Here is a 23126-nt window from a genome sequence, read left to right on the forward strand (position 1 = left end):
GTTCATATTCATTGGCAAGTTCCTCAGAGTTTTTTGCAGGCTAGGTTTGGCCTTGTTCTGAGTTGTTTCAGTTTTTCCAATCAATCAGCAATGGTTAACACTGTGCTCATGTCACGCACGTGAGTGTATGTGTATGTGAGGACACCACTACCGGGCGTGATTTCTGGTCACAGTGCATGTGAAAGCTGGCCCATGGCCGCTAATTCCCAGAGTAATATTCTCCTCCAGTAACTCAGAGCCAAGACAAACTTCCTTGTTGTCTGGCCTTTCCTGATTCCCTGATTTATGTGAAAGTTTCTGATCTGAGCCCTTTGCTGCATAGACCTAAAAATTTTGCCTTATGTCTCTAGGGCCTGGACATTAAAACCAAAGTTTCAGTTCACTGGGAAGCAGAATATTCCTAATATTCCTAATACCCTGAAGCATCCTGTGGTTTGACCATTTGTTGTTTAATGGAACATAGCTGTAAATAGCTTAAATTGTGCCTCAAATCAGATCATTATTCTCTGACTCTGTGCTTCTATAGGCAGGTGTAGGAAGACAAGTACAGTCTAGCTTTTATATAGGTTGTACTGTATTTCATGATGTTCATGATATTTTAGGAGTCACAATGAACTATTAAGAAAAGCTCACACTGACTAAATCACGGGGTCAGGTCGTATTTGCAGCCTGGCTAGATCTTGAGGCTGTCTCTGCAGGGTTGGCTGCCTCATCCCCCTACGCGTAATTCTCAGAATTTGAGGCTGTAAAGCATCTACACATCCCGTCCACATCAACTGTATCTCTTGACTTCCAGAATTGATTGTACAGAAATGATCTCAAAAAAGAAACTAAGAAGCAAAAGCGGGCATTTATATTTCACAGAAATTCTTTGGGATTTTTGAAGACTGTCTGATCTTATTTCTCCTGACACTGAAATCCTTGCCATTCAAGAAGCTTTTTACAAAAACCAAAGCACACTTGGTAATTTTTGCAGAAATGTTTCTCTTTTTAAAACCTCGAACTTGGACATGGTGTCATTTTACACCATAAATAAATACTAGCATTGATTGCTACCTTTCTTATTTTCAATAATGATCTTAACCAAACTTGATAAGACACAGATGAAACACAGATGCCTCCATGTACATTCAACAATATATGTGCTTTATCAGTAAAACATCTTTCTAACTTTAAAATGTTGCAGGACAAAAAAAAAATGTAAAAAGAGAAACAGAAAAACAGACCATCTGAGACTGAAACTTGGTTGATGGAGCCAATGACTCAATAGCTATGAGATGGTTGCTTGTGTTTGCAATGAAGATTGCTTCTGTATGGAAGGTAACTGCGACACAAGCTAATCTCCGTGAATGTCTTCAGAGATACTTGCTGCACTGTAAAGTAGCCAGTAGACTCTGGCTTTGATTCAAAAACGGAGACAGAGGGATTATAAAATGACAGCTCTTTAGTGGAGAAAAAAATAATTTTGGACCTTCTTTCTGTGCTTTATTTCTTTAGTTCAACATATACCATTTTTCCCTTTAAAAACATGAATATTTTTTTACTCAGTATCCTCACCGCAAAGATTCAGGTTGTTCTACAAACTCAAATACTTATAAAAGCAGAGAAATTAGTAATGACACAGAAATCTAAATAAAACTACTGCATTTAGCAGAAAAGAAGACCCGATTTTAAGACTTATTAAAATGAGACACATTATCTTGCTTTCTGGTAGTAGTCTGAATATTCTCAAAGCTGTACTAAGAAATTACAATAATATTTATTTGATAATATTGTGAGTATAACAAAAATATTGTTTCCTTCCTGATAAAAAAAGACAAGTGAATCATTTTCTCATCCTAATACATTTTTAAATTTAAAAAATCCTAATAAACTTCGACTCTGTGGAAATTTCTTTGTTGATTGAAGAGATGTCTTTGTTGATTGAAGAGATTAATAAAACATGTGATTTATAAATTGTCATGTGTTCATTTAATAATGAATTAAGTATTAGCAATATAAAGAAACAATTTTAACAATTAAAGATAGCATATAAGTTTCATGAAATCTACAAAAAATACTCTTATTGTGTGACTTTCTGAGGCATTTAACATCTTGTACATTCTGCATCTCTCTTATATAATCAAATCAAAAACAACAGAAACTATCAACACAAGTTTAATATATTTTAAAATATAGAAATATGTTTATACAGCACATTTAAAGAACAATATAATAGACCTTCATTTTTTATTCTCTCAATGGTACACTCTTATTAAAATATATTATTTAATGTACCCCCAAAATAGTTGTTGAATTTTCTTTATGATAAACTGTATTATAAAACAACATTGTGATACGCCTGAATTATGAACACGCCAATTATGTTTATGCAGCCAGTTATAATACAAGTTTGGTTGGAAAGATTCAAAAGTCTAATCAATAAGTGATGTTCTACAAATATTTTAGGTGAATTGTAGCAGCCTAATTACAGGGCCCACATTAAGTAATACGTTATGAATATAAGGCCAGTCTTCAACACATCGATGTGCCAAAATAAGCCTTAGAAGGCATCTGAATAGAGAGGGAAAATAAATTAATTTCAGGGGGAGGAAAATGCACACGCACATCCACAAACCCCAGGACTTTGCCATTTGGAATGACATGCACATGGAAGAACATTTACAAAATCCCTTTACAAAATAAGGTTTTCATTGAGCTCATTCTCACAAGATATGAAAAATGGATTTCAGCTGTTCTTTCAAAATGGCAATTCTGTCAAAGCCATTCTGGGATTGTTGATAGTTTATACCAGTTTAGTTTCAGTGCTTTTAGCCCAAATAAAATTCCTTGCATCACATCGATCAGTCAAGTCAGTATTCGGAGAGAGAGTTAAGGAATACGGCTGTGTCGGCATCATCTGTGCCTACATGTTTTACCCATTCGGTGACTCGTCTGTGGGAAGGGAAGAGAAACACACGTGAAAACTTCTTTATTTTGGACAGAGTTTTTAAATCGGAAAAGAATGTGCAACAATAGTGTGCTGGATAATAGACAGATGTGCTTTCTCTGAGGTAAGAAGGTCGTACTACTTTTTTTTTTTTTCTTTTTTACTGTTAACCTGGAAAGTTACAGACACAAGCTCAGGCTTGTGGCCACAGAATTCTTCAAGCTTTTGAGTTCTTTGCAAAATCTACACTCTGCAAGCCAAGAAGGAACATGCTCCTACAGTTACACCAATACTGTTAAAGCAGTTATAACAATTATGTACAATCTTTCAGTTTCTATTTTCTGGCTACTGTTTATTTATTCAAATCCAGGTCAACATTTCACTTTATCTAATGAAGCAGAAACTCTCAAAGAAAACTCTTTATTCAAGCATTTTTGTTTGGATTGCTCTTTTGTTTTAGCTTTTTTTTTTTCTAAATAAATATTTTATCGCAATTTCCCTTGGCACACTATAACTAAATGTATTCAGTTTCATTCAACAGTATTAAAAAGAAATTCTGTTTAATCTCAGTAAATTGTAAAATTGTGCTAGAAAAGAACATGTTGAAATGGAGCCAAACTGGATTCAACATACCTCACTGAAAGTTGAAGTAATCTACTTTATATAATATAATGGAATGATTTCTAAAATACATCTTACTGATATGACATTCGCCATAGAGAGTATATATACCTTAAAATAAATAAAAATGACTATATACATGATATTGTACATAGGAAGAAAGATAAAAGGAATAAGACTAGTTTTAAGAACATTCCCCTTTTGTCTGAAAGTAGGCTTTTTTATTGCAGTCATGAACCTTAGTACAGACCTTTCTGTTATTAGCAGTACTGTAACATTAGTGGCAGCCACATGAACGCACTACCATATTTCTGTATTTTTTCAAAATGACATTGGAGCTGTCATCAAAGTACAAAACAGATATAGCATTTAATTTGGTGGGTGCGCAACAAGGCTTTGGTACGTGGTCAGGAAACATCAGATGAACCTGAGAAAGGAAAAAAAAAATATATTTGCGTTTTTAGGAATGAGTGAAATAGTTTGTTCCCAACTTTATAATAATATGCTTGTCTCGCTATATAAACCGAAACATATACATATATATATATATCTTTTTTTTCTTTTTCTTTTTTTTTTGCCTCCCTCTTCCCATTTGAACTCAGTGACTAGATTTGAGTAGCAGACTGGTTGTGACAGATATGTTCTTAAGCATTAAAAACAAGTTCAACCCAGCGTGTATTAAGGGTCTTGAAAAGTAGTTCATAAGTTAAATAGCAGGAATTCTCTCTGTAGACTTTTCAGTGGAAATTTTCCTAAGGATAGAATATGGGACCAGCATTGACAGCTTTTAGTTGAAACAGCAATTTCTATTCCCATCAGGAGAAATATTGGGATTATAAGTGCAATTCAATGAAGACACAGTTGGAGTGTATAAAGAATCTAAGAATTGTTTCTCAAAAGAATAACTAGAAAATAAATCACAAATGTTGTGCCAAATCTTAAGTTTCCATGGCGAAAGACAGTTAAAGTCATGATGAAATAACAGCCAATACTTGCTTTGCAGCAATGATTTCAACTCCTCTCCACAGAACATTTTTTCCAGATTGGCTGAAGTTTAAGATTGTCTTATGTTCTTTCTCCCCTGCCCACTCCCTAATTAAGTGCCAAAAAGCAAACTAAACTAAACCATAAGCAAGACGGCTAGATGTTTAACAAATTCAATATCCATTTCCCTAAATTAAAAAAAAGTGGATGTGTATTAAAAGTGGTATCCTAAAATAAAGGGTTGATACTCATTTTGATCAGACTGGCAGTCTGCCCATGACGCAGTAATTGAGCAAGGAGCCACAGCATCATTTCCCCTTTCCCACCCAACTTCTTTGGCCCTTCCCCCAAAGGAGTTTATGGGAAGTTCCACTGATGAGCCTTAAGGGATCTACAAAAGCAAATACAGCCTCTTGGAGCTTTGGCTGCACGGCATCCTGGCTGAAATGACAAAGAAGTTCTGCATGTGGATAGAAACAGCAGGAAAAATGAGGTGATCTGACATGAACTTGAATTATCCTAAGACCTCACAAAACTCAAAGTTGGATAGTTTCAGATGTAGCTTGTGTCCCACATCAGCTTTGTCTTCTATAACCGCCCCCCCCCACAAGATCGATAACCCTTTTGTTTCAATGGCCTTGAAAACCTTATGAAGCAGCTACTCTGGAAAAAAAAAAAACAGATTGTTCTTGAATAGTCTCAAACATATTAGTCACAAACATATTTCCTTTAATAACAAATGTTCCTGTCTTCTTGTTTCATGTCCTCGGAACACACATACATCATGCACAGTGCCAGAGGGGTAAAAAAAAAAAAAATCAGGCTTCCATTTTAGATATCTACTTCCCAGGGCAGAGCTGCAGAGCACAATCTCATTGCAACTTCATGTCTGGATCTTTTTAACGTTTGTTTTCCAATCCTGTTTTCTAGACGATAGCCTCAAGAACTTAAAATAATTAATCATAAATATATAATAAGAAAGAAGTAAAAATGAGAGAAAGTGAACATATTCAAGTTTTTTTTTTTAGATAATCTGATTGTGTGAGTGTATGTGTGTGTCTCTAAGAAAGAAATTCTACTTAGTTATTGCAAGGACGATAAAAAAAGAATTTTCTGAGAAATTAGGTGGCATTACTTATAATGTTTAAGGAGATGTTTTGCAGTGAAACTACTGAAAGATGGTGATTGTGATTGTGCCTTTGCACAATGAAGCATTCAGGATGTCTCCATACCCAATATGCTTTTGTGTTAAATTGAATTCTCACAGAAAAGAAGGGAACTAAACTTGGAGATAGCTTTCACTGATGGAAATTTGAATACAACACATCCATCCTTGCAGAGCACCTGCTCCTTCATCCCTAGAAACCATATTGCCTGTTGGAGTGCTCATATTTACTGAATGAGCAATGTTGTTGGTCAAGAATCAACAAAAAGAAGACCAAAATAGTTACTTCAGCTATAAAAGATAACAAAGAGACAGAGAAAAGATAACCCACTCTAAATGATTGTCTTTCCTATGAAATGACACTTCACTGTTCATTATAAACAATTTTAATCCTACGAAAAGAAAGCATACCAGAGTCTGAACTATAGCATGGTTGGTGGCATTCATGTGGGCATTCAGTGGAAAAGAACATTCTCCATCACAGTAAAACGCAGCGTATCCTTCAGGTGCTATAATCCAGTCCTAAAATGCACACGTACACACAGAAAGGAAATCACTGAAAGGAAAGGAAATCCTAAAGAAGCCTCAAGTACATTCAATGGAAGCAAGTTTCTCCTTTTATATTCCGATAGCTTTCCCTACTCCCTTAAATTTTTTTTTAGCTAATGTTTACAATAAAAGTATATCTATTTTTAACAAGAAATTGCCCTGTCTAATTTCTCCCAAGAGATTTCTATGTAAGATATTCATAGCATTAATTCATAGCATTTATGTATTCATAAATAAAACCCTAATCATGAAATAACATTGTAAATATTATTTAAACAGGAAATCTTGACCTCCTCCAGAAAGTTCAAATGAACCAGAAAGGAAAAGGAGAGTAAACTTAATTGAGATAATTCTCATTACTTCTTAATAACTCATTCCTGGTTTTAGAAGCCTGACAATTTCCTTAAGCTTTAATATTTGTTCCAGGTGTCCCTTTTCTTATCATTTATGCATTAAATTTACAGTCTCTTTAGAAGAAATGGGTTGGATAAAATTATTGAAAATTACATACAAAAAATTTAGGAAGTTAAAAAATTGGCACTAGGAATGTTTGCCCTGATATTTCCCCAAAGAAATACAAAATGGCACAAATATGAGAACTATTATCTATGCTGAAAGCTCACCATAAGAGTTGAAAATATTTATACTTTAAGATTATATCTCAATAAGAATGCTTCTGTACTGAGAATCTATTTTAATGGATTATCAGCAGAACTTTGAAAATTTCAGTTTAAATGCACTGTTTGGAGCCCTTAATCATATTTGTAATTAAATCTTCTTCCCTACCCTACTTATAAATCATATGTAAATAATATTATTTTTAAGTTCAAAGCAAAAACACTTATTTCTGTGTGTACACCTAGTGTCAGACATTAACTTGAGTTTGCTTAGCCCTACAATGCTGGTGAGTTTCTGAGGAGGCTGATGGTATTTTCTGTAATGATCTAAAAATTTTCCATTTCTAATAAAAGGAATAGTTTGAGATATTTAAACAACAACATTATTTTTTGTTGTTGTTCCTAAATACCATAGGGTTTTGTTTTACTTCAAAGTGCTTTAAAGAAAGCTCGCTAATTATGCTTCAGGCATGAAAGGATAACAAGGAAATGAAAATGTCATGGTTACGGCACATGTCAAACAGTTATTCCAAAAGTCGTAGGGCACTGTGTTGTAAAAAGTATGACTAATGAAGGACTTAGGATAAAATACAGAGTTGATTGAACTTTCTTACCTGCCACCCCAGATCCCGGAAACTCACATAAAGTTCATGTTTTTTGCAGGCTTGTTTCTGTTCGCTTGTGTTATAATCTGAAATCAAAAATCACATTTTAGATAAATGGCTCCTCACCAGGCTGGTAGCATTTCTTTGACGGGTTTGCTGAGAAGAAGTTTAAAAAGGATTGTATCTGAAGTTGCTGAAGATGAGCTTGAATTTTGAAAGCTACGGCAACTTCCTCAGTGAACACCAATCAAGAAATGTATCTGCGTTCCTTCTTCCATAAAATGGAAGTTGTAAATGGACTCTGTTAGAGCTGCTAAATGGCAGGGCGCAGTCTAGTATCTTCCATTCACCACATACTAGCCGTTTGATGTGTGCTCAGTCTTTGATGCATCCATACTGTCATGCTACTTAACATAATCACACACAGGAAGTACTGAAACAATATTTTTAAATCTACGAGGCAGATAATAGTCTTGAATTCAGTATAATATTTTCAGATCTGTTAACCATCCTTCCTCCATCCTGCCAAGATAATTTCGAACAATCCATATTTGACTAATTACCATTGCCAGGACGGAAGGAAAAAAAAAATCAGAACACTCTCTTCATTCTCCTTCAACTCTTACTTCAAAACTGTCAAAAAAAAAAAAAAAATCTAACTCAATCCTTCAAATAAGTCCAAAATCAATCTATTCTCATCACCTTCATCACAGAGTCTAGACCAATCTCACCATCCTTAGCTTGCATTACTGTAGCGGCCTCATTACTATTCCACCTGCATCTGTACTCCCTGTTTCACAAGCAAGCAGCCCGGGGGACCTTTGAATTATCACTCCCCTGCAGGAAGTCTGCTTGTGATCCCTGTATTACGAACGGCATCCTCACAGTGATTGCAAGGTTTGGAGTGATTTGTCATCGCTTCAGACAAATTTCCTACACTCTTCCTCCTTTCACTTTGATCCAGCCACATCTCCTGAAGCAGCTGGACTTGCTCCCACCTTAACATGTTTACTCTGGCCGGCCCTTCTCACGGAAAACCCTCTCGGATAGCTTCATGCCTGATTTCTATGTCTTTTCAAGAAGGTCTGCACTGATTACCATATTTATACAGCAACTCTCACCCAAATACTATTGATTTCTCTCACTCCATTTTGCTCGCTATTATCTTTTACACCTTAAAATGTTACCCCATTTCTTAATTTATTATATGTGTAGCTTTTTTTTTTCAAGTTTTTTCCCTGTAAAATGTAAGCTCTTTAAGGTTAAGAACGCTGCTTGTCTCTACTTAGTTCACTGATACAGCCAAACTGACAAAAACAGTGCCTGGCACGCACCAGCCTTCAATAAATATTTGAGGAGTTAATGAACAAATTCCTCACAAGATTCGACAACTAATTATAAGCAAAGGAAACACATTACTTTCACTACATATCTTAGAATATAACCTGAAATACCAACAACTTTTCAAAATGGTTTAAAGGCATTAGGTGTAAAAGCAGAATCTGATCATGAAATGGAATAAAGTAAAATAAAGATGAAACAGATTTTTGTATATGGTATCAATTTCAGAATTTGCTCATACTTTTGCAAACGGTGTTCTAACAGCTAACCTACTTAGACTATTTCCAATATGAGATATAAAAGAGCAAATTGCTTGTTTCAAGGAATGTTTGTTTTGTCAAAGTGTCCTAGGGATCCTGTCATTGATTACCTTAGCGATTACTAATGGCTTAATGTGAGTTAAAGATGATAGATAATAATTAAACTTGGGACTCAGATCTTTTTCTTCATTTTTCCAGCTCACTTATTTCTAATGAGAACCACTTTTATTAAAGCAAATTATATAAACTGGTGACAGAAGAACTGATTAGAAGGTAATTTATTAGGGAACCAGCACATTATGAAAACTTCTGTCTTAACTGAATAACAGCACTAGTGGTTAAAAAAATTTTAGGCAATTGCAGATGTATTTTAAAAAGAGATTTATTAATTTTATTGGAAAGTCAGATTTACAGAAAAGAGGAGAGACAGAGAGGAATATCTTCCATCCTTTGATTCACTCCCCAAGTGGCCGCAATGGCCAGAACTGAGCTGATCTGAAGCCAGGAACCAGGAGCTTCTTCTGGGTCTCCCATGCAGGTGCAGGGTCCCAAGGCTTTGGGCCTCCTCTACTGCTTTCCCAGGCCATAAACAGGAAGCTGGATGGGAAGTGGAGTAGCCGGTATATTTACTAGCACCCAAATAGGAACCCAGTGCATGCAAGGGGAGGACCTTAGCCACCAGGCTACCTCACCAGACCCCAGACAATTTTACTTTAATATAAATACGGATGAAATGTTCCTACAAATTATTTAAAGGAAGGAAATAAATGATTTTGGTATTGGCTTGATTTGATTACTTCCTAATATTCAAAATAGAGAACAGTAACAGACAAGCTTTAGACAAGGAGTAGGAAGATATTTTCTGCAGATATTACATATTTTAGGCTAAGTACCTCCTTGACCACAACTCAACTTTGCATGAGCGCAACAGTTCACAATTTGTTCATGCATAGATATGGCAATTGTTTCTCAGACATTCAGAAAAATGTTCTCTTGAAAAAATTTCTGTTCATTTCCTTCACCCGTTTCTTCACACGGTTGGTTGTTTAGCTCTCCGAGTTTCTGCAGCTCTTTGTAAATCCTGGATGCTAGTCCCAACTGATTTTGTAGTGTGCAAAGATTTTCTCCTATTCTGCTGGTTGCTTCTTCACTTGGTTGATCATTTCCTTTGCTGTTCAGAAGTTTCTTAAGTGCAGTTCAAATTATTTTGGCTTTGACTGCTTGGGTTTTTCTCGACTTTTTAAAGAAATCTTCCCAATGCATCTATCTTGCAGAGTACTTTCTCTGTTTTCTAGTAATAGTTTAATGTTTGGGGTGTACAGATTTAGGTTTTTGATCCTTTTAGAGCCTGATACATTTAAAGGTGAGAGGTAGGGGTTTCTTACTTCTGCAGGCTGCTATCCACTTATCACAACAGCAACTGAGGAGATCAGCCTCAGCCATTCCTCCTGCATTATGTTCAGTTCATTTGTCAAAAATTAGTTGGCTATACATGTGTGGGCTCCCTTCTGTGGTTTCTATTCTGTTCTATTGATCTTCTCTGTTTCTGTACCAGTACCAGATTGATTTAATGATCAGGCTCTTTAGTTATCATGGAAATCCAAAAAAAAATCACATTGTGGTTTCACCTAACGTCAGTGAAATTGGGCTACATTCAGAAATCTACTAAAAACACCTGCTGATATGGATGTCAAAAGAAAGGTACCCTACTCCACTGTAGGTGGGAGTGTAGGCTAGTACAACCACTAAGGAAGTCAGTAGAAAGAGTATTCAGATAACTGGAAATTGATCTACCATAAGGCCCAATTATGCCATTCTGGGTATATACCCAAAGGAAATGAAATCTGAATATTAAAAAGCAATGTGTAATCCTACATTTACAGCACCACAATTTAGAATAGGAAAAACACGGAAACAACCAAGATACCCATCCAAAGAATCATGGAAAAAGAAACTGTGGTATAAATACTCCATAAAATACTACTCAACCAACAAAAGCAATATATTCTGCATGGGCAACAAAATGGTCCAACTAGAGACCACAGTGTTCCTTGAAATAAGTCAGTCCCTAAAGAACGAATATTTTATGCTCTCTCTGATACAGGGCAACCTTCATGTAAAATACAACATCACTGAATATACAGGTAAACACGTATATGCATATATTCAATTAGAGGAACTGTGTAATGGAAACTAGCTTACCAAGGAGTGAAGATACATTTCAGTAGGCACTTCCACTCTCAAGTAAAAGGAGGATTCTGAACAAAACTGTTAAATATATCTGGACAACAAGATGCTGGATTTTCTACCATTATGTATAAATACAACATCATGATATGCTTAAATAGCAGAATGATAGGCTTGTGACTGTTGAGGGACTAAAACATTATAATAATATTGAGGAAAAGAACTGGGGAAAGGGTGCAGTGGGGAAGGTGCAAAGGGAATCCCTGAGCCTTTGGAATTGTATCATAAAAATGTTAAAAAAAAAACAAGGAAAAATATAAAAAAAATCTTCAGAACTATTAAGCTAGACAAGAACACGTGGCAGACTAGATTTCCTTTGCTAACTCCTATGAGAGCTATAATGGAATTGCAATGTAATTATGCTTTACCTATCTATAAGATGAAGAGAGAAACAGACACAGAAACAGAGTGCTCTCATTCCGAGGTTCAGTCTCTGAAAGCTCCAAACACAAAGTTAGGGCCGGCTAGAGCCACAATCTTGGACTGCAGTTCAGATCTTCCCTGAGGGGAGCAGCAACTCCATCAGTTGAGCCATCACCAATGCTTCCCATTTCAGCACTGGTGTCAAGTCCGGATTCCGAGCTTAAGCACTGAACTCAGGGTTTCCGACACACAGGCATTTCCAGCTTTCCTTTGACACAGGCATCTTAACCACGGAATTCATCACTTGCATAAAAAAATTCCCATAATGGTAGCTTTTATTCACTCATGCTTTGCCTTAATTTGTAAAAACCTAGTCTAGTACCAATTAAAAAAAAACTATAGCCAATGCCGTTTATAAGAATATGTGGAAAGTTGTGAACTACGTGTTTGATTACTTGAATTCCAAGTTTATGAAAAGGAGGTAACATATCTGCTGCATACATATAACTTTTCATGTTGATCAAGTGATTTTAACAATGTAACATCACATAAAGGTAACGAACAATGGAATTTATTATAACAGAACTTGGCTCCAAGAGTCTGATTTCATAAAGTGACAGGGCCATGCATATTCCTTCAGATCTTTTTTTTTTATAGTGCGTACATGGCAAAGTACACATGGTGCCAAAATTACCAAAATTCGCTGTAAGGTTTACCATAAATTTTGGGTAAAAGGAGTTTTTGGAAGAATGGCAAGGAAATTAGATTTGCATCATCAAAAATACTGATTCGCATCAATTAGGAGATTAAAAGGAAGTTGACATAATTCCTCCATTAACGAATCTGCCTACAAATGAAGAGTAATAACAGAAAGACTAAAATGTTCTGTTGCCAGAGTCTACACTAGGAAAGTCACGCTAGCACACCGCAGCAAAATTGCAAGTATTTATCTATAACACCTATTAATGTCATTAACACTGGGAAATTACTGTCAAAATACTGAAAATATTAACTAATTTATGTGAAGTTCTTTATATCAGTTTCTGGAATTAAATCTTATTAGCGACCTGTAAAAGGTGTGACAGCATTTGGGACAGTGTCTAAATTGCCCCGTGGAATGGCCATGTGCCATATTGGAATAACTGGTTCAAATCCTAGGTGCTATACTTCAGTTTCACTCTCCTAATATCATTTTCTTTGGGAGGCAGATCAAATACCTGAGACTCCACTATCCACATGGGAGACCTTTGCTGAACTCTGTTCTTCAGCTTCAATATGGCCCAGCCTTAGCTGCTGCAAGCACGCAGGAAGCAAAGCAAAGGATGGAAGAGCTGTCACTCAGGAAGGAAGAAGGTTAGCCAGGAAGAGAAAGAAAGAGGGATGTATAATTATCTTACAATTCTACTTACGAAATACATGCAATATGTTCTGTTTATATTGATACAGATATTTTAAAATCAGTAAACACTGGTCTCATCTGTGCAAAAAAAAAAAATGCTGGAGATCTTCAAAGGCTTTCAGTGGCCTGCACGCCACATCCTAGACAAAAAGGGGAGCTAACCTCACTATGTAGAGACAACAGATCAAATCTAGATAACTTTGGTATGACACCATAAGTTTCTTTTTCCTTTAAACTGTAATAGTACTTTCTTTAGATTGTTAAATATAAGCATGTTTACAAAAGCAAAATCCAAAATATAATTTAAGCATGCCAACAGCTTAAATGAACCAAATATGATTAGAAGCTATTTTTTCCCAAGCAAAGAGTTGCTGTTCACCACTCTCATTTCCCAAAGGGCAAAGAGGGAAAGCTGAACCCCACAATACTGTTATTGTTATAACAGTAGACACTGTTTATTGAAAATTGAAATGTCATGTAAATGAATGTATAAGACAAACAATAACCAAAAGCAAGAATCTTCCTTTCATAGGATATTCAATGAATGTGAATCAATGATATACATCCTAAAATTCCCTTGACGGTAGAGAAACTTATGTAAACTCAAGCTACTATTTTAATCAAAAATGAGGAGTTTTAAAACACTGTTACTTCTCTCGTTTAATAGCTGTTTCTACCCCCACACCTCACTCTCCCCTGGAATTACTCTGTTGAATTTATGCACAATCACGTTTTTCAACCTGGTTGAAACTACCACTTACATGGGATATTTTTTGTTTCTCTTGTTGCAGATGTGTGGCATAACACACACCACAAAATAATGATTATCTAATGTGTGTGCTTAATTAAGCTTAGCAAATTCATGTAGATGCTCCCTTACCATCCCTCATTAGAATTCACTGGCCTAAAAATTCAGGATTTCACAAAACCTGGAAATACACAAACCTGAATTTCCATCTGTCTCCAAAACACCTCAAATCAAAAAGTCCCTTGTTGCTGTGAGCTCACTATTTCTCTGTTCAGTACTCACTATTGCAGTGTGCAGGATCACAAGTCATCTGATGGCAAGTAGAAGAAAACTCGTAAATTTCTGCTCTTTGCTTATCAGATATTACACTAAGCCAAGAGGCCTTATTAACTAATTATTTCAATGACCCAAATAGTCCTTTGCACTCTTGGCCATCTCACATCTCCTGAAGTCCTTTCTAGGAAGTTTGAATCCTAGCATGCATCTTATCCTGGCTGTCCTCTAACACCAATTATATTGTGTAGCATTCTTCAGGTTTTGCCGCCATAACTTAACTGTTGTGATACTCATTTCAATAGGAATGCTTCATAATCAGACCATTCCACACTGCAGCATGGGTGCATATACCTGAAATGGATTCATCCACTCACCCATCTCTTTATTTTCATTTCATTTATGTTTGTATCCATGTATTAATTTCCTTTGATTTACGTTTTATTTAAACTGCAGAGAGCCACAGACTCACAGATAGGTCTTCCTTAGCACTAAGACAGGTTGGAATCAAAGCTGAAACTCAAAACAGGTCCTTGCCCGGGGAGTACAAAATGATTAAGCTATTATGTCAAACCCACTGGTCACATAGCTTTTGCTTGGAAATTTTTTGTCATTTCTCATCTAAGTCTTCCAAGACTTGTCCAAGGGTCTACAATTAATAACTTGAGAGCTCATATTGGATGATAAATGAACAGATAGAGTTAGCCAATTACATTTTATTCACCAAAATATTTGTTTCCAAAATTATGCCTGATTCAGAAAACAAATATCAGCTTTTAATGTTAAGTGCTATAAAATTATGTGCATTAGAAAGGCTGTGACATGTGGAATATTCTAGGATTTTCAGTGCAGTATCAGTTTTGAAAAACTAATTGGAAACAATTAAAATATTTCTAGAAGTGATATATTTAAATACATTTATAACACTACAATTGAATAAATAAACATTTAAAGAATAAGGTCACTATTTGGTAAATGGCTAAGACACTTTAAGAAATACATAAAGTAGATGATTCATGCATTTAAAAGCACATAATAGAAATATTTTCATCCTGAAAAGAATTGTATTGTGGAAGGAAATGTTTAGGAGCACAATACCATGTTGATATCAGCCTCTCAGGGTAAACTATCATGGAAAAATTAGTTGAGTAATGGAAAGCATTAGTTTTTATTAATGTTTTTAAATACTGGCTAATAAAAACTATAATGAATGATTTTAGCTAATCCTGTTTTCTTATTTTGGTTAAGACTTATGATCCCGAGGAGCCTGAAATTATAACACATCTTGAAGTGAAGAGATAATGCATATCAGAGATGAGAATAAGTGCTTGATGATTCAAACTTGGCACCTGCATGAATGTCTTCCCTAGCAAAGCAGCAAGGATTAGGCAGGGCCACCACATGATTGGATCTACCTCTAGAGAGCCATATTGGCAACCATGCGACAACAGCCTTTTTGAACAGATCTGTGCTAAACCTAGAATTTCCATTTGCCTTGTTAGTTCTTCCAGATGTTCCTTTATTTATTTGTTTATTTGTTTGTTAGTTGCAGAAAAGATAGGGAGAGACACAGAGAAAGGCATCTATGATGCGATGAATCACTCTCCAAATGGCTACGCGCAGCTGGGCATAGACTAGATGGAAGCCAGGAGGATCGAATGACATGTGCCTGTTGTCTAAGGGTGGTGGCAGCACAGATCAGAAGTGCAAAAGCTGATAGCCAAACCATGTCTCATATGGGATGCCAGTGTCACAGACCGTTGTACCATACTCAAGCACCATTTTCCAGATGTTTAATGTTGTATTATCTGCAGCACTGACATAATACTTGGGGCAGTATTGTGTTACATGTAATCTTTAAAACTATAATCAGCCACGTGCCTTTATACCATGGGTAGTTGTCGGCTTAACATACGACAGTTTTCTCAGTTATCTGCTGCCCACACCCATGTTCAAAGAAATGGCCACGCTAGTTTACAAAGATGCAATATTCCCACAACATTTCTACTCAGTCTTTTCTTTAATAAATATTAAAGTACACACACACACACACACACACACACACACACACACACATTTACTTATTTGAAAAGCATAGAGAGAGGACAAGAGGAGGAGTAGAAAGAGAGACAGAGTGAGTGAAAGAGAAAGAGAGAGAGAGACAGAGAGAGAGAGCACCTACATCTCTTCTTTGAGTCCACAAATGCCTGTTAACAGCTAGGCGTGTATCAGGCTGAAGCTGGGAAGTCCAGAATCCAATCTAAATATGTCACCTGGCTGGCAGGGACCCAAATATCTGGACCATCATCTGCTGCCTCCCAGGATGCATTAAAGAAAAGCTGGAATCCAAAGTGGAGTTAAAATTCAAACTTAAGTTCTCCAATGTCAAGCATAGGCATATCAAGTGGCAATTTAACCACTACAGGAAATTTCCACCTAAGCTCAATCTTTCCAAAAACCTGAACAATAACAAGCTGGGAGCAATGGTTCCATGTATACTCATTTGATGGGTGGGGTTAGTTTTCCCATATTCTCATACTACTTTCTTTGACAAGTATTTTGGAGGCTCCCACTTTGTGCTAAACATAGCTGTGGGCACTAAAAGGAGTGTAGGGTAATGAGAAATCAGAGGCATCAATATTTGGAATAAAACAGAAATGGAGCACATTTGGCGAGAATCGCCAGACTTTTACTTGTGCTGTACTCATTTGAGACTTTCAGCTATTGATGATATGCTCTAGGGAAAACACCATCAAGTAACCAGCTAAGACTCCTCTTTCATTCTCCCACTCCACCCTGTCTTAACCAGGGAGCATTTGCACACTATTTTATGTTCAAGTCTGGTACTATTACAGCACTTGTTATTGATATTTGGGTAACTTTAAAACTTAGCTGGCATTTCAAGTCTCCTAAGTATCAAGTTTTCTGTTTATATTAGCATTCCCTTTCCTTAGACCTCTGTCTTTTAGACTAAATCCTGTGAGACCTTTCCCAGTCTGCTTGATTACTACCTATCGAAAGGTTAGGTCTCAGAGACACAAGCCAGCTACTTTTCTTTCTTCTGACTATCAAAATATGAATGCGCTCCAAAAACATCTACCACATATTTCACAGAAATGGTTGCCAATGACAAACTCTTAGAAAGAAAATATTGGTCTATATTAAAATAATTTTGTACCCTAAATGGTGTTAGGAAACTGGTGAAAGGTTACGTGATTTCTCTCCATGTGTTTTATTCATCCATGGCTACAGAAGTACGTTTGTTGCTTGTGGTCAGGAAGAGAAGATAAATAGAGTTAACCAATAGGGAGAAGGACTTTGATTTCAGTTACTGAAACGCCTCTGCCAGAGTAATTATGAGCTTTCATAAGAAGCATACGACATACTTCTTGCTTTGTAATTTCCTCAGAAATTATTTACTCTTCCACCCAAGGTTTAGCAAGCCTCTCTCAATGCAGTCTGCTACATTAAATTAAAAACATTTCAACCAAATTCAGAACTATTCTACATGAAAAGAAAAATATACAAATTTGACAGGCCAGTATTTACAAGGAAGGAAAGGTCTTAGAAATTTATTTTTCTCCCCCTTTCATATTAGGCAATTATAACTTTTTGCCAAACTAAATACCTTGTGAAATTTTTACAAAATAGCATTGTAATGAGGCACTAATGTCATGTTTGACTTTTAAGTTAAAGAAGTAAAGATCTTTGTTGGAAAATTGCTTCAAAATACTGCCTTACTACAGCAATGAATCCATTCAATGTAATTCTGAATAGAAATCGCCTCTCCTGTATCTGTTGCTGCATATAACAGAAGAACTTTTTTAGAGCATGGTACTTCTGTCATTTACACTTTCCAAAGTTTCTCATCAATTCCACTTAGAATTTATATTGAGATTATCAGGTGCAAAACCAACTATTGGTTTCTGTTTTATTTATAATCCTTGTCTTATCATGCTCAATTAATAAATAGTTGTTATATAATTTCAAGTAATCAGGAATAAATGGAGATTTCAGAAATAATGACAAGGCTGTTTGAAGTTATAATTCTGAGGTCTTTGTCATACTGCTAATTAAACTGCTACTTGCAATACCAGCATCCCACACTGGACTGCTGGTTCCAAGTCCTAACTGCTCAGATTCTAATCCAGTTTCCAGCTAACACACCCAAGAAAGGCAGCAGATGGCCCTAGTACTTGGGCACCTGCCAGCCATGTAGGAAACCAGGATAAACTTCTGATCCTGGTTTCAGCCTGGTCCAAACCTATCTGGTGAGTCTATTTGTGGAATCAGCTAGCCAGTGGAAGATGGTTTGACACACACTCTCTCTCTCTCTCTTTAGAAAAGGAAATTAAAATTTTGATTTGTTGAATACTGTGTTCAATAGCCTTACCTTTTCTGTACAACAACTTGTCCATTGTGTCTCTTGGGGTACTAGGTATATGAATGCATTAACACAGAACATAAATTTTACAAATAAACCACTATGATTTTTAAAGTTGATTTTTAAATGCATTTAAATGTTAAATTTATTTAAATTTTAAGTTTATTCCAAGAAACTGAAGTGAAAGGCAGAATGGTATCCTAGAGCATCCCTCTTGGAATGAATAACATGATTAAATCATTTCAGATTTGAGAAGATAAAAGTTTCCAGATCAACAGCAATTTTATCTGTTTGTTTATTAATAAACTGCAGGTACATCCACCTTTGTTACCCATTTGTAACATTTTGTTAAGGATTTTATATATGAGTCTGTGTGCAAACACACCCAAAGAAAATTACCTAGGCAATAGCCCTCTGCATAGTTAAGGTAAATGTAAGTTTAATCTTACTATTCCTATAACCTATTCTGCCCTCATCTGCAGAAAGTGAATGAATAGTTCCCATCGAAGTACTAAAGAAAGGATTTTATGCTGAATTTACCTGGTTGACCATCCATACTTGAGAGGCTCTGGGGAAGTTAGCTGAGCAGGATGTGTGGCTTCATTTGAGCTAGACTTTGTTGATATAGTCATTTCATAATTTTATTACTGCCAACTTGATTTTAATTTCAGCTAATCTTTCAACCTAAGAAGGCAAGCCATACTTATTTGAAAATGAATTACTGAGTGATTCACTGATGAAACATTCCAGGGATGCTTGAAAAATCACTGAAAGATTTACTACACCAAATGAGGGTGGATGCAGAGGGTAAATTTATTGGGACTACTTGATTTGCAGCATATGACCCCGCAAGTCTCTACTGCTCTCATTATATCTTACCTCCAACACTGGGCATTGTGGAGGAGTCCTGATGAGAGCTGGATTTATTGCGGTTTTGGTTTTTCCTTTTGCTGGCTGCTCTCACGGATCGCAGAAGAACCTCACTTGCTTTGAAAAAGGCCACCATAAACGGTTGTTTTGACTGAGGCCCATGTCTTCCCACAAGACCAGCAGATTTTACGTTGATGCTGCGTCCTAGAACATAATGTACATGCATTTGGTTTAGGAAAGGAAGACAAAGTTGACCTGACGTAGATGCATGATGCTGATCCTTTGAAGAGCGGAGACGTTAAACCCTTACGTGACTCTTTTCTTCACAAGCCAAGACTCTCATAAACTCGGAGGCTCTACCTCCTGCATCCAGCTTCCGTGTCAAGTTTGACTGCTTTTTCATTGTGTAGCATTCTTTCATTGTTTCACCACAGAACACCCTCCGTCTGCTTTCAGCCACTCACATAAAGTCAGAAACACTCTAACGGAAAAGTTCTGCCACCCATCAGCCTGGGATCTTCACATTAAAGAGTTTCAAAACTAACAGCGGCGGGCTCCTCTGCGCTTCATACCCTGTGATTTTCCTGGAAGCGAGAAAAGCTGAATCCTGGCAAGGTGTTTCTCCTTCCTCCTGTCTGTCTGGAGTCTTTCGGGTGTTACTGCTGCTAGCCTTTGCCTCTTCACCTCTGCCCCCTGCTCTGCAAACTTTGCAAAAACTGTGCTCTACATACAGCATTTCATGAGTTATTCTGGGGAGAGAGGTTTGCTTTAAACTCAAGTTCAACTGTAGATACAAAGCATTTTCAAGACAGATATGTTAGAATTTCCTCCTCCCCTGAATTGTAGCACCCTTGGAAATTACGTGAAAAGAAAAGAGTCAAATCAAACCTGCATTCTCAGAGGGGAGGAAAAAAATCCAGATGAGGCTGGAGCCTCACATTTGCTTCTATACCAGCCTGCAACTTAAAGCCCGGGAGCCCTCCGAGTTGAACGGTAGAATATCAGAGGAAAGTGATGCTACTCGTAACAAAGAATGGAGAGAAGACTCCAGGTGCCCTAGAGCATGAAGTCCATGTGGATAAAGCATCTCCCCTCCGGTGTAGCAATGATAATATTTACAAGCACGTCAAATATGTGGGAATACCTGTTATGTATATGCCTGGCAGTTTACCTTGCATTAGTTTTTTTTTTTTTAAGATTTACTTATTTTCACTTGCAATCAGAATTACATGATAGAGACAGAATTTCACCATCTGCTAGATTACTCCACAAATGGGCACAACAGTTTGGAGCTAAGCCAATCTGAAGCCAGAAGCCTATAGCGTTTTCTGGGTCTCCCATGTGGATACATGGACAAGAGGTTTTGCGCTACCTACCCTCCACTGCCTTTCCAGGCCATAAGCATGGGGCTGTATTGGAAGTGGAGAAGCCAGGATTCGAACTGGTACCCATATGGAAAACCCCCTCCCCAGCACTGTAGAGGGAAGATCAGCCTACTATGCCACCACTCTAGTCCCAACCAAACATTATTATTTTTTTTAAGATGTGTTTATTTTTATTGGAAGGTCGCATCTACAGAGAAGAGGAGAAGAGACAGAGAGGAAGATCTTTCATCTGCTAATTCCCTTCCCAAGTGGATGCAATGACCAGAACTGAGCCAATCCAAAGCCAGGAGCCAGGAACTTCTTACAGAGCTACCACGCAGGTGCAGAATCCCAGCACTTTGGGCCATTCTCAACTGCTTTCCCAGACCACAAGCAGGGAGTTGAATGGGAAGCATGGCTGCTGGGATTAGAACCGGCATCCATATGGGATCCTGGCACATGCAAGGTTTTAATTGCAAGACTTTAGCCGCTACGCTACAGCGCCTGGCCCCAAACATTATTTCAATTAGTTTCACATATATCTTATCAGTTAGGTGTACTGTTTTCCTTGAATTTTATAAATGGTTTTTGTTGCGCTCTTCTCTTTTAAAATAATCATTGAAAACTGAATGTTATGTATATATATACATATAAATATAGCTGTGGGTATTAGTATGAAATACACTTAATAAAATTTGTTATTTATTCATATCACATCCAGAAAAAAGCCTTGATCTGATATGTGCTTCCATGTAAATCATCCAAAGAGGACGAACTATTTACAGTGTAAACATAGCTGAGAATTACCCAAAACTGGTGCAAATTTTCTATTTTAGATAAAGAAGTTATCAATCTTTTAAAAGTAATATATCCTGTGGTTTGAAATACATACATGATTCACTCTGGCTGGGCCCCCTGAGATATATGCATGTTTTCTTAAAATATTTATTCAGTAAAGACTGTGGAGCCACCTCAGTCCACTATCAAGCCTGACCCAACTCAGAAAAAGAAAAGGAAAACAAGATCCAGAAACGGAATCCATAGCATTTTCGCAAATAAGACCTTGCTCTCGGCAAAACTGATTTTGGCAGCATAAACACTTTTGTGTTTACTCGCATTGTGCCGAGAGCTTCCACCATCAGAAAACGAGACCGTGTCCTGTGAGCTTCTGCAGCTGTCGGAAGGGACACAGAGGGCCTTTAAATGTGGAGGTTTCGGTGAAGTGAAAAATAGAAGCCCGGACCACCTCGGGCAGCGTGGGTGTCTTCTGTAACTGTTCTACAGCTCGCTGGGTAAACTTATCTAATTCCTCCAAGTATGAGAACGGTCTTTTGCCTGACAAATGCCACTACATTCAGTCTTACCAGAAAAGGGACTTACAAATAATCAAAGCAGTAAACCTTGAGCAAACAAGCATATAGGTTTCTCTTTTCCATGTGAACTTATAGTGGCTCTTTGCCAGAGTCTATATTTCTTAGAAAAACTCTATCACTGGCATAAATGAAAGAGGCAGTTTGATTTGTGGTCAGAGCAGTTTCCATTCTACTTCCACTGTAACAAATGTATTAATTCAGCTCAGACTTCCTCCTTCTGGCAGCCCTTTTGCTGTAAAAAGAGAAATTAGAAGTTCCAGCCAAATACCATACCTTGAACTGACCCACTTCAATACATAAACACTTTTACAACATGTTTATTCAGGTGTAGCGCTTGAAATTGGTTTAAGATGTTTCCAGTGACAGAAAACTCAGCGAAAGAGAGAGAGAAAAAAGCAGGCTGAGAAACTTAACTGTTATGGAATAGAATAACTGGCGATCTGTTCTTCACATTAAAAAAAAAATCTGTTTCTGTCTTGGACTACAACATAAGTGTTTGTCAAAGCTTTTATTCTGATTTTTAATGGGGTGTTAATTTAACAGGAACTAAATTTTTACCCTTATACATTGATGACTGCAGAAATCATTTTAATATATGCTCTTTTTAATACTAAAATAGGTTGCTGCAAGATGTTCTCAATGCAATACAGTAAAATCAGTTTTTCATTCATTACAACACAAACTGACCTTTTATAGTTAAAAAAGCACTTAACACAAAGTTCCAAGCTGCCTTTGGTTGGCAAGAGGATTTTTTTTATTATCCCAAAAACTTCCAATCTTTTAATTTTTATATGTAGGGAAATAATACTATTCTCAAGATGTATGCTCTTAAAACTGTGAAGGTAAGTGCGTTACAAATATGGATTTCTTTCGTTTTACAAAGATGGATATTGTATGTGAAGCAAAGTGTTCTTCAAACCAATGTGAACTCCCTCTAAAATAACTTTTAATATTATTAAGTTTTCCCTTGGTTTCCTTTTTACTTCAGCACTGCAGTGACTATTAAGATTCCATGAGTAAGTGCTCCCCAAGTT

At 36.7% G+C, this 23126-nt stretch overlaps 1 protein-coding gene across 2 annotated transcripts in view; it reads right to left on the reverse strand.

Annotated features, from left to right (window-relative positions):
* Positions 1 to 3750: 3750 nt before the first annotated feature.
* Positions 3751 to 23126, reverse strand: part of BMP5 (bone morphogenetic protein 5) — a 115530-nt gene continuing 96154 nt past the window's right edge. The window contains exons 4-7 of one of the 2 annotated variants that reach the window (XM_040983028.1): positions 19365 to 19559; positions 7480 to 7556; positions 6111 to 6221; positions 3751 to 3977 (exon numbers count right to left, since the gene is read on the reverse strand). In XM_040983028.1, the coding sequence (XP_040838962.1) occupies positions 3828 to 3977; positions 6111 to 6221; positions 7480 to 7556; positions 19365 to 19559 (533 nt within the window). In that variant the 3' untranslated portion in view covers positions 3751 to 3827. The remainder of the gene's footprint in view (positions 3978 to 6110; positions 6222 to 7479; positions 7557 to 19364; positions 19560 to 23126) is intronic. The other variant, XM_040983029.1, reaches the window with a different exon arrangement.

The sequence above is a fragment of the Ochotona curzoniae genome, unplaced genomic scaffold (assembly GCF_017591425.1).
Source record: "Ochotona curzoniae isolate NIBS_2020 unplaced genomic scaffold, NIBS_Ocur_1.0 contig_3819, whole genome shotgun sequence".
Lineage (NCBI taxonomy): Eukaryota > Metazoa > Chordata > Mammalia > Lagomorpha > Ochotonidae > Ochotona > Ochotona curzoniae.